This window comes from Pseudonaja textilis, chromosome Z (genome assembly GCF_049901715.1).
Source record: "Pseudonaja textilis isolate UNSWEBS1 chromosome Z, rPseTex1.2, whole genome shotgun sequence".
Classification (NCBI taxonomy): domain Eukaryota; kingdom Metazoa; phylum Chordata; class Lepidosauria; order Squamata; family Elapidae; genus Pseudonaja; species Pseudonaja textilis.
The window spans coordinates 83,398,988-83,411,649 of record NC_142008.1 but is presented as its reverse complement, the minus strand read 5'-3'; the positions used below and the strand labels follow the sequence as shown (position 1 = coordinate 83,411,649).

Here is a 12,662-nt window from a genome sequence, read left to right as displayed (position 1 = left end):
AGGTTCGAGTAGATGTCTGCATCTCGTGCAAATCTGACCTCTTAAAATCCTTATTTCTTTGGTTGCGATTTCAGTGATCGGAAATTATTTCTATAAGGAGATATATGGTCCATATAAATAGATATGATCCATATAAACAGAACTCACTTTCAAGTTTGGAGGGGAGGGAATTTCTAGTAATGAAATGGAATAAAATGTCCATTAAATACACAAGAATATAAATTAATGTGGTCTTTAGGAGCGGATAGCATTTTGATAGCACATAATTTGTATTCCCTTTTCACATTAATTCTGCAGTAATCTATCTCATTTTCACTCTTTAACATACAAGAGGTTTGGGTTTTTTTGGCACAGGAATGTGTATTTCATATGACCAAATTACGGGGTGCTGTTATTTCTTGATCTTTTTTGAGGAAGGCACAATTCTATTATGTTTATTCATCAAAGATACTGCGTGTAAAAAAAAGTTTTTAACCATAGGAAAAGAATGCACCATTAGATACAAGCGCCATCATTGTTGCTTCAAATCGTAGGCAGCAAGGTTGCTTTTTAACCCTTTATTTGCCCTTCACAGGTGTAAATTCAATCCAGTCGCCTCTATAAAAAACGATAGACTCTGCATCTGGAAAAGCGTCATACTGGGTGGAACCATTGCAGGCAGCAATTGAGAGGGGGTCTGGGTTCCCCACACGAAGACCCCCTTGCAAATAAACCCCAAAAGCAAATAAAATTACTGCAAAAAACAAAGTAGTTCTCTCCACTTCTTCAGTGAACAAAGTTGGCGCAGCATTTAAATATATCCCCTGGGAATTTCCCAACTCGTTCTGTTCTGGTTGACCTCGGATCCCCTTTTCTCTGTAGAATTAGAATTTCTATAAACAGAAATATATGAACAATTTCGTCCCGGCCAGAAATGAATGTTCAATGTCACCGCGAAGATATTTTTACTCTCTGTAAACCCATATGCGGTTTAACAGCTGCGGCTTCTTTAAGGTTCCCCCACTCCCATCAGCCCTCTGCTCAGGAGAATACCGTCAACACTCAAAATCGGCCACGTAGAAAGCATCGGCCTCGCCCAATCAAGAGGGAAGGAAAAGAGCAACAACCAATCCCTGCATTCCACCAGCTACCTGCACGTTCTCCAATCAAGAGCGGAAGTCAATTTAATCCAATCATCGAAACCTTGGAGACATTAACCTTTTTATTTGCGGGCAAAAGCTACAAAGCGTCGTTTTCATTGGTTCCGTTTACGTGCAGACAACTATCAAGTATTCAACCCTTTTCTTTCGTAGAGAAAACAACTCCTCCGAAGTCTGGGTAGATAAAACAGCAAAAACCTGCTACTAAAGTCAAGCATACTAGATTGTGTACAAGCCGCCGTTACGTGGCTAACGGCGTGGGTTGGGATTGGTAAAGTATAAACAAGTTAGGTTGCAGTTTGCGCGTGCGTACTTGAAATCTCTTGCTGAGCTGAGGAAGGAGGTTGCATCTTCCTCGGTGGCCTTGGGAAGAAGCAGCTTCGCGGGGCCAGGTCGGAGTTTATGCCGGAACGACGTCTTTGAGGCGAGTGGAGGGAGGGCCCCTCCATGCCAGGGCCGCGAGGCCCAAGCGTTCGGCCTGCTCCTTCCGCTGCCACCCCTTCTAACGTCGCCGCCCTGCTGCTCTTCTGGTTTTTTTTGCCGCTCTTCGTCCCCCTGAGGGAGGCGGCGGCGTTTTCGGAGGGTGATGGCCGGTCCGGCGCTGCAGCCGCGGCGCTTCCGGTAGTAGGTGACGTAATCGTGGAGGACGATGAAGCCAGTGGGGTGGCCCAGGCCGCATCCCCCAGTGAACAGGAGGAAGAAGCAATGGAAGCTCCCACCCGAAGCGGTAGTTTCAGGTGAGGTGGGAGAGAATTTGGGAGGGGGAAGGCTGTCCTTTATAGGTTGTTGTATGTATCTTGTTCTGTGATGGCCAATCCGGCGCTGCAGCCGGAGGACCGTCTTTCCCAACCAGTTGCTTTCTAATGCGGAATCTCTTAATTTTCAAACCGGGAAGCTGTCGTATTGGCTCAGCTGTGGGAGGTGTTGCCAATAATATTTTCGGAGAACCAGGTTTTTTCTCTGGATACATAAATGCTTTTCATGATGCCCAAACCTAGTATCCCGGTACAGGATTTGCAGTAAGTAAATTGCCCGATGAGCTGCTCCTTAAACCATTTAATACTCATAGGGTCACTAACATATCTATTTCCTCCGCAGTAAATTGTCTATACGTAGAGAAAATTGGAATGGGATGCATTTTTATTTGCTGTTTTACTCTTCGTTCACCTTTTACTTACAATAACTGCTTTGTATGTCAAACTAAGTGTTTTTCTTACTATTGGTCAGCTTTTTGGGTATGCAGACCAGTGGCTAGAAATTTTATAATTTCCCCTCCTTCCCTCCCTCCCCAAAGTGCCAATTTACATGAGAGAATCTGCATCTATTATACAAGACTCCAAACAAGAATCTATTCTTACTATCCTGTGAAAATTTATTTTGCTGCAAGAACTATTAAAAAAAAGCTTAATAACATTAAAAATGGGTTTTAAGCTCATTTGTGCTGCTGTTTGCAAGAATTGAATTATCTTATTGAAACAGTATTGTTTCATTGAGCTCAGAATAGTCAACTGGTAGTAATTCTTTATCAAATCTCTCTGAAGCTATCAGAATTTTTTTTAATTCAAAGCTCTGTCTGCAAGATGTGGTTTGCCATCCTGACTGGGATTGTGAAGCTGAAATGTAAAAGTTTCTAAATTGCCAAAAGCTTACTTAAGTAAACATTTAAAAATATAATTCCATGGAACAAGAGCTTTGTTAAATGGTTTTCCTAAATAAAATTTGTAACAAAATTCAGAGGCTGAGAAATATTTTCATATAATTACACTAAATGTATCACCTAATTTCTGATTAGAGATAATCTATTAATTGATTTACATGTTTTTCAAAACTACTGTCTTTGGGGGAAAACTATTTAAAATAATTTTGATGTGAATTAATGTAAGAATACAGTACTTGATATTCTTTCTGGAGGTAAAGTATATTTAAACTGGTTCTACTATATTGATTGCAGTTCTTAGCAGAAATTGTAATTTCTCAGTTTAGTTACATTTTGCTGTTTAAGATTTTCATGTATTTAGAGTTTGCACGTAGGGCAGTACAGAATTCTCTTTCTGTTAACAGTATTAGAAAAATTCCCTTTGATAGAATTGCAGGAAACTGTAAATGGTTGTCTCTTATAAACTATACTGTATATAATTTATACAGACAATACTGTATATTCAAAAAATGTTGTGAACGTGTATGCATTCATCACTGTTTAAAAAAATGTTCATCCTGATAGTCCTTGTTTAACAATGGGGTCCCTTAGTAACTATTCAAAGTAACAACAGATCCAAGATACATATAATGAAGTTCCAAAGTTTTAACAGCTATGCACACATATATTTGCATCACACAGTCATATTTAGGATGCCTACAGCCATTTGCAGCATCCCATGGTCATGTATTGCAAACTGCCCATTGGATACAATGGATTTGCTTAAGAATTGCTACTGTCAGTAATGATGTTCACATAACAAATGCGACAAAAATTTTTAATTCCAGGCTCAGTATAAATACTTGCATTGCTTCCTCTCTTGCCCTAACTTCCCATCTACAATATACTTTCAGAACCTTTCCTGCTTTGTTTTTGTTTAATCCAGTTCTGTCGTTTTCTTCTTTCAATACTTTTTGACATATTCTGTGATCCATAATTTATTAAACTTAAATGCTGCCCAGTGATAAGGCAGCTCACAATAATACATAATATCTCAGAACAGAATGAACTGGAGAAGATAACTAAATAGAAAGACTTTAAAAAAGAAATAAAATTGTGGCAAAAGAAAGCAGTAGTAATAAGTGCGTTGTGTGCAATCCCAACACAGAGCACAACTTGTACACCATTGGCATTGATGAAATCATCAGTCGGTTATGAAACTGTGGAACAGTGTACATCCTGCGATGATACCTTTAAAATTATCAAACACTAGCTGGATATCCATGCTTCACTATGAAACTGTGTGATCAGACTTTTTGGGGGAGGAAAATAAGGGGGAAAAAATTCTGCCTCTGCCTATCAGCATCCATCAGTATTCATCTGGCTAGCGTCCTGTTAGTGTGTGAGAGAGTTGAGGGGTGTTTGGAAACTGAAACAGTATTCGCTGTATTAGCAAGAAGGGGTCAGCAAGGAGCCTGGGCTTGGCTTAGCGCAACTGTTCTGTACTAAAGCTGGTTGCTGCTCTGAAACTGAAACTCCTGTCCTCTTGTGTTTTGCATTTGGAACAGATTTCTTTTCAGGTGGGGAGGGGGAATAGCATCAGAACATGCAGGGGTGGGATTCAAAAATCCCAGCAACTAGTTCGCTGCCGGTTGCTGCATGGGCATGGGCATGGGCGTGGCCTACAGGAACTTCCATGAGGGCTGTTTTTTGCCTCCCAAGGGTCCAAAGGCCTCCCCTGGGCCTCTGGGAGGGCAAAAACGGCCTCCCCTGGGCTCCGGAGGCCCACCAGAAGCCGGAAAGAGGTCTGTTTTCCCCCCTCCCAGAGCCTCCATGTGGACCCTGCACTTACATTGTGTGGAGACTCCTGGGAAGGGTGGGGTGGGTGGGGCCAGCAGGTTGGTTAAAATACCGGTTGAGTGAACCAGGTGAAAGCTTAGCATCCAGTTCACTCGAACCGGTACAATCCCACCCCTGAGAGCATGTTAATAAGAATATATGAAATACTAATACTCTGATGGTCATTTCAAAAAATCCTTTCTTAGTGAGCACCTAGAAACGAAGAGGAACATAGGTGCCAAATTTCAAGTTTGTAGGCTTTATGGTTCTGGAGATTTTGTGATGATGCTTGTATGGTATTTTGCTTTTATATATATAGATTCATATCTGCCTATCCCAGATACTTGGGAAGTACAGGTAATCCTTCATGTTCAACAATTTAGTGACTTCAAAGTTAAAACAGCACTGAAAAAGGTGACATGACCATTTTTCACACAACTGTTGCAGCATGGCCATGTGATCAAAATCCAGACACTAGGCAACTAACTTACATTTATGATGATTACTATGTTCCAGTGTCATGTAACTTACCTTTTGTGACATTCTGACAAATATAGTGAACGCCGAAGCCAGATTTACTCAACAGCCTTATTACTAATGTAACAATTGCAGCGATTCACTTAACATGTCAAGAAAGATTGTAAAATAAGGCAAAATTCACTTAACAAATGTTTCACTTAGCAACAAAAATTTTAGGCTCAATTGTGAATCATGCCATTAATGCAATACAGGTAGCACTTGATTTACAATACTTCATTTAGTGACTGTTTAAAGTTACGACCATTGGAGCATCACTTGATCAAAATTCAGCTGCTGAATTTTATAGGACGGTTGCAGTGCCCTGGATCATAAGACCACCTTTTGTGACCTTCTGATAAGCAAAATCAACGAGGAATTCACTTAACAATTACTTTGCTAACTTAACAACTGCAATGATTTACCCATCAACTGTGATAAAAAGACATTAAAGTCAAGTATAACTCGATCACTTTGCTTAGCAATGGAAATTCTGATCCCTATTGAGGTAGCATCAGTGAAGCAGTGGTTAAATGAAGCATCATGTAACCACATGACTTAGCAATGGTAATCCCAGTTATAGTTATTAAACAGGGCCAATTCCATCTTTAGGTGAAGACCTCCTGTGACTATGATTTGTGACTTCCTGCCATCTTGACTTTGCTTATGGGAAGCTGGCTAGAAATGATACGGTCCACCCCAATTCAAGCCATTTCCAGATCAGCCTTTCCAAGCCCTGGTCTCAGTTTTTCCCAGATGGGACACTTTCAGGAGATCACTGAGACAAAAGAGGTTGACTTCCTTCTCTTCCCCTTGCCTCTACTTCATCTTCCTACATCCTCCTATCTCCCCCCATTTCTGCTCTTTTGGCTACCCTGCACAGCACAGGTGAGATGAAGATGCCACTATATTCTACTGTGATATATCTGCTACCACTGTCCCCAATATAGCTTCCTCCTTGACTTCCTATGTGCAGCTGTCATTGTCTTCTTCCTTGTCCTCAGTGTCTATCATGTCTAATCTACGCTGAACTTGCTACTGCCTCCTCTCCTTGGTGTCCACTACTCCAGGGAGATGATGATGCTATGATGACGGTCCATGATCCTAGAAAGAGCAGGCTGAGACTGCTAATATGGGTCAGACTTATCAGGAGCCTAGCTGTAGGGAAGTGGATGAAAGTCAGAGGTGAGTCCATCACTAATGGTGGCTCAGAGGAGAGAAGGGGAAGCACATGAAAAGGAAGAGAAAGACATGCTAAGGAGTAAAAAGGGGCGGGCAGCTGGGTGGCAGCGGAGGAATACAGCAGTTGCTTCATCAGTCAAACCGTACAGGTGACAAAAAAGGTAGATGGGGAGAGTAAATAGGTTGGGATGGGAGTTGAAGAGAAGACAGTTCACTCAGGGAAGGAGAACATGACTGAGATACTGCAACTATCATAACTGCAAGGGGAAAAAAGTTATTAAGAAAAAAATGGCAAAGTTGTGAAAAAATAATTATAGTTAATAAAATTGAAAAATTGGTTACAGATTGTTGTTAGGTACACCTTGGATTTTTTGTTCTTATGAACATGTTTTTTATTTGCAGATCATTAATAATTATAAGTACTTTGGATGGACGGATTTCTGCTTTAGATCCAGAAAACAGTGGTAGAAAACAATGGGATCTGGACGTGGCATCAGGTTCTCTTGTTTCATCTAGTCTTAGTAAACCAGAGGTAAGATTAGTGTGTTTAATCACTGGTTTTTAGAATTTGTAGGGAGGGGTTAATTAAACTAAGATGTTTCTTTGCCTCTGCTAGTTAGAAGTACCAGGAATACTGGGAACATAGAACTCATTCCTAATGATTTTTAATTGGAAATCTGATAAAGTGTGCAAGTTTGCATGAGGTACAAGTGGAGCAAACAATTTCTGTAACCAATCCCTTCTTTGATCAGTATCAGGCATAGGAGAGATTACCTACAAAAATTGCTTGCTTCCCCCCCCCCCCCCACACACAGAGCAGAGAGACTGAAGTGGAAAAGATGTCAAGAGGGTACTGTAAGCTGTTTCTGCAATGTGCCTGCAACTCCTAGCCCTGGTCTCCCAACACAATCCCATTGTTTTCAGTGTGCGACAGAGCAACAATCCCAACAATACCTTACCTCCAATCTTTCTATCTTCAAGTGAAGGATGGGGAAAAAACAGGTCAGATGCATTACAACATGTATTGATTGTAAGTGGTGATTGAACAAGTTAATATACATAAGAAATTTAATATAATTTAAATTCCATGGATTAGGATGACTGCAAAAGATTTATTCTCGCAATGGGAGATGAAGTAATGTTTAAGGACAAATGGAAAGAGGATAATGTCATTTCCATAGTCATATATCCTTGCTGATTTCTTAGTGTAGTTGAATCTCCTTGTTCTTTCAATGGGAGTATTTCCATATTTTTAGTCTTTTTGGATTTACATGATTTCATCACCTTATGTACACTTCTTGCTACCATGAATAAGGAGAAAAATTAGAAATGAACATGCAAATGAATTCTTGTTGTCTTGTTCAATAATAAAGTTTAGAAACACTTTTTTTCTTTTAAAACTATACATTAGCTCTGTAACGCTAATGTATATTAACCAGGAGTAACAGTATAATCCATTCGATTCTTAATCTAGGATTTCAAGAATTCATAGTTCACTTTCAGAGTATGACCAATTGTAACATTTTTTACAAGAAACGTTCTCCAAAACCATATTATCAATTTGGAGTTCTTTCAAAACAGTTTATTGGAGTGATTGTGGAAACATCTTTGTGTGAGTGTTGGACCTCAAGGTGGATGCCATGATATCTAGTCTGCTTGTTTTTGTTAAGAAATATGTGTAAGAATTAAAAAATACTTTCAAGCAGGATATGCTTAAAGAACTTAATCATTAATGATGGTCTTAACCTTAATGATAATTTGTACTGTTTTAGAAATCAGCTCTAACATTTAGGCAGTATGTTATTTTGTCTTGAACTAAAACTTCAGATTTCTCTCTTGATCTCTGCCATTTTGCTTCCTCAGTGGTTCTTACCTTAACTTATTTTTAAATATTGGCAGGGTGATCTGGCTTGTTTGTGTTTAGTTAATTGGTAACAGATTTTTTGTTGCTAAGGTGCAGAATGGTAAAATATGATTTCATGTTGACTGCATCATGTAGCAATGCAATCTTGGTTGCCATCATAATTCCAAGGTCACTTTGGTTATTAAGCAGGGTTAGAGTCCCAGGCAAGTTGGTGAAAAAGTGGCAGTGTCAGCCTTCAAGATCTTTCCTTTCCTTTGCTTCTTTCTGGCTGTCATGTGTAACAGGGGTAGAAGGGGGAAATGTATGGAATGTTACTAACTGATATTGTATAAACTGGAGGGGGTTTCTGATTCCTGCTTAGCTTTCTCTTCTCTGCACAACTGCAAATCTTTATCTGATTAAGCCAAGGTCAACTAATCATCACCACCTGGAGATGTCTGCATGATGAAGTTCACAACTTTTAATTGGAAGAACCTTTTGAACTGTTGGGGGTGGGAACATTTCACTCCCTTGATATATGTGATGTACATGCCTATTTCCCCAGATTCAGAATAGTGCTATAACCTTGAACAGCTGCTGGATGAGTGATTGTAATTTAAGGTTTACCTGTAGAGATACTTATTTTGGTAGCATATTCATTTCTTAAGACTTCAGTAGTTTCAGTGAAGAGATATATTCACATACGATGGAGCCATTGTGAATATAGCTTGCATGTATTAAAGTGGATAATTACTTTTTTCATCTAGCTTTTTACATACTTCTGACCTTTTTTTGCTTTACCTAACAAGTTAAATTAATTGTTTAACTTAAACCTTTCCTTTCCCAAATTTGAATTATTTAGATGTTTCATATTTCATTCGAATTGTTTCTGTGCCATTTTAGAAATTTTTCATTAGGTAAATGAGGTGGTCCCATGCATATATGTTAATTACAAATTGTTATATAATTATATTATCCTTGGAATTCTTTTGCTTTATTCCTGCTCTTGTCTAGGATGAAATTTAGTATCTATAATTTGTTGCATGTTAATAATATATGTTCCAGTTCTACTCTTTTGATTTGTGCTTATACCTCTGCCAGATTTTGTTCCATATATTATTGAAATTACATGTGGCTTTTTATCTTTTAGAGTAAGACCTTTCCTTGTTTTTGATCCAAAATGCAGTGAATCCCTTATCTAAGGGCAGCAAATTATTTCTTTTTCTTTTTTTCTGGAAAAGACAATGGCTGAGATCTAAGAACTCTTAACAAACTATTCTATATCCTGAAGGGGCTTATAAATTTTATTTTGAATAACAGGCCCACAAATTATATATTTAGCCTTGAAAGTAATTTGTACAAAGACATGGAGTCTGCTATTTTGAAAATGCAACAAGAAAATCTCAAGTATATGCACATTTCAGTTTTGTATAGGAAACACTTCCTTTGGGGAGGAGGGGTTAGTTTGTTCAAAGAAGATTAAAATATTAAACACCAAAATATTTAAAAAGGACAAAAGAATTTTAAAAAACACAACAAAAAAGACATTAAAAAGAAAACATGTAAAAATATAATACAGCAATGTTAGTTTCCCACCACTTACGTAACAGGCCAAAAGAATTTTAAACTATTAAAGTACTAAATCTGTTTACAAATTATTAGCCTAAAATCTATAAATCATATTATAACAAAATAGCTAACAGAGAAAATAACAATAATGAAATACATAAAAGTAGTAAAAATTGTGAACAATAATAAGAGAAAGACAAGATTGAAATTCCAAAGCCATCTGTTAACAAATTGTTACTGTAATGAACCTGTAGAAAATTTAGCATGATTTCAACCCTAAATTATTATTCTTTCCACAGGAAGAAAGTCTTCCTGTTCCATTCTTTTTCTCAGGTATATCATTAGAGTTCAGTATACCTTCCATTCTCAGGAAATTACGGTTTATGATTTTCCATCAAATCAAAAATCATTTAAATCTCTTTTAAAGAAGTGATGAGGCACATTTAAAATCTATCATTATAAACTTAACATGCCTTTAAACATTGATTTACATCAAAATTGAATTTTCAATCCTTGGATGGTTTATTGAGAAAAGAGCAGGTAAAAATAATGAAGTAATCTGGCTGAGATAGACACAGATAAATTAGTTTAGAAGTCAGTTTATCTCACTGACTTAGAAATCAGTTTATAACTGAAGTAAATGATAATTTGTGTCATAGAATGTAGTTTGAAAAACAACATGGGCCAATGCACAATTGTGGACATGCATTGGTTAATTACTTTTATGAATCATTATTGTGGCATTTTTCTATTGATCTGGATCATATTTGATTTTAAATGTTTCTATATTCTGCTCACCATTGTATTCTTTTTTTCATTATTAAAATGTATACTTCTATTTGAATATTTTGTAGGTGTTTGGGAATAAAATGATAATTCCCTCCTTGGATGGAGATCTTTTCCAGTGGGATCGTGACAGAGAGAGCATTGAAGCTGTTCCATTCACTGTTGAGTCACTTCTTGAATCATCCTACAGATTTGGGGATGATGTAGTTCTGGTTGGAGGAAAGTCCCGGACAACATATGGGCTGAGTTCATATTCAGGAAAGGTAAAATAAGGGTTGGGGTTTGGCAACAGAGTTTGACACTTAATGTTTATGGGTTTTTGAAATTGTTTATAGACAACCTATCTGGTAACGTTTTATAAAGCTTTGTAAAAACTAGCTTGCCTTTTGCCAGTTTCAGTCATATCACAAATTGCATGTTTAATTTATTTCACTTCTTATATAATTCAGTAATTACCAATATGATTTGTAATAAAAAACACAAAATATTTTCTCTCAAAAACACTAGGGTATGAGTAAGTCCTTTAATTGTTGAGTTTGCTCTAAATGAAGCACCGTTTATATATGACTTGGGGTATACATTTTTACTTTTTGAATTGAGTTATAAAAATGGAGTAGAACATGAAATATCAGAACTAAGGGAGAACCTGTTGAATTAAATATTTCCTTCTGGCCCCAGGTTAAATACATATGTTCAGCAATGGGCTGTCGTCGCTGGGATGATGATGAGATAGAGCAGGAAGATATTCTTCTCCTACATAGAACTCAGAAAACTGTTCGTGCTGTTGGGCCCCGCAGCGGCAATGAAAAGTATGTATAATATACTAGTATTATGTCTTAATGATTATATAATTCTTCCCCATGGTTTCTGCATGATATACTTGCATCCCAAGGTTAGTACAGGTAGTCCTTGAACTTATGACCACAATTGAGGCCAAAATTTCTGTTGCTAAGCAAGACAATTGTTAAATGACTTTTGCGCTATTTTACGACCTTTCTTGCTGAAGTTGTTAAATTAGTAACATGGCTTTTAAGCGAACCTGACTTCCACATTGACTTTGCTTGTTAGAAAGTTGCAAAAGGTGATTACATGACTCTGGAACACCGCAACCATCATAAATGAATGCCAGTTGCCAAGTGTCTGACTTTTATCTCATCACCGTGGACATGCTGGAATGGTTGTAAGTGTGAAAAATAGTCATAAGTCTCTTTTTTCAGTGTCATTGTAACTTCAAATGATCACTAAATGAACAGTTACAAGTCATGGATTATCTGTATTGGAATCTTCTATGGCTGGAGAAGATTATTCAGCAGAAAGCATAATTACCTTTCCTCTCAATTTTCTTTTGATGGCCACCACAACAGCAGCATTTAATAATGTGTTAAAGGACAAAAGGTTGGAAATTACTGTAAAGATAAAATCTAAGCAGTGAATATTAACTTATATATCAACATATATCTTTCTTGTTTTATAATTAACAAATGACATAATTTAATAAATACTTCCTCCTGGAAAAAAAACATGCGAATATAAGACAGATGTTGAGGTACTTTTTTATCAAGCTTATAGATTTTCTCACTTAATCCAGTTTTTAGTTAATAGTAGTACATTGGAGATTAGTTATACCAACCTAGTTTTACTATGTTTCTGAATGTTAGCATGCATTATTTCAGAAACAGTATGATAGAACTGATATGGAATCACAGTCTTGCCCTTTTTTTAAAGGTGGAATTTTAGCGTTGGTCATTTTGAACTACGTTATCTCCCGGAGACTGAAACAAGGGTAGGATTTCTTGAAGGGAATATGAAATCAAATATTAACAAAGAAGATTCTAAAATTATTTCGGAAGTAGAAGAACAGGAAGCTACAATGAAGGATACAGTGATAAAGGTTTCAGTAGCTGACTGGAAGGTTATGGCATTTAATAAGAAGGAAGGACATCTGGAATGGGAATACCAGGTACTGAAGATGGGAAATATGTTAATGCTGTTCAGAAACTTCATGTTATCAAAAAAAAAATTCATTTTCTTTTAGTATTGTGGAATTTAAACTTTTTAAAAGAATTATCTTATGTATAAAGTGTTCCTTGTATTTGTAAAACCTTCTGCATTAAAAACTAATGATTATCGCATTTATTGAATGTATTTTTTA

At 37.2% G+C, this 12,662-nt stretch overlaps 1 protein-coding gene across 3 annotated transcripts in view; it reads left to right on the top strand.

Moving 5' to 3' along the window:
* The first annotated feature begins 1,039 nt into the window (after positions 1-1,039).
* Positions 1,040-12,662, top strand: part of EIF2AK3 (eukaryotic translation initiation factor 2 alpha kinase 3) — a 36,809-nt gene continuing 25,186 nt past the window's right edge. The window contains exons 1-5 of one of the 3 annotated variants that reach the window (XM_026717316.2): positions 1,040-1,876; positions 6,715-6,844; positions 10,579-10,773; positions 11,189-11,319; positions 12,236-12,470. In XM_026717316.2, the coding sequence (XP_026573101.1) occupies positions 1,587-1,876; positions 6,715-6,844; positions 10,579-10,773; positions 11,189-11,319; positions 12,236-12,470 (981 nt within the window). In that variant the 5' untranslated portion in view covers positions 1,040-1,586. The remainder of the gene's footprint in view (positions 1,877-6,714; positions 6,845-10,578; positions 10,774-11,188; positions 11,320-12,235; positions 12,471-12,662) is intronic. The other 2 variants (XM_087915458.1, XM_026717317.2) reach the window with 2 other exon arrangements.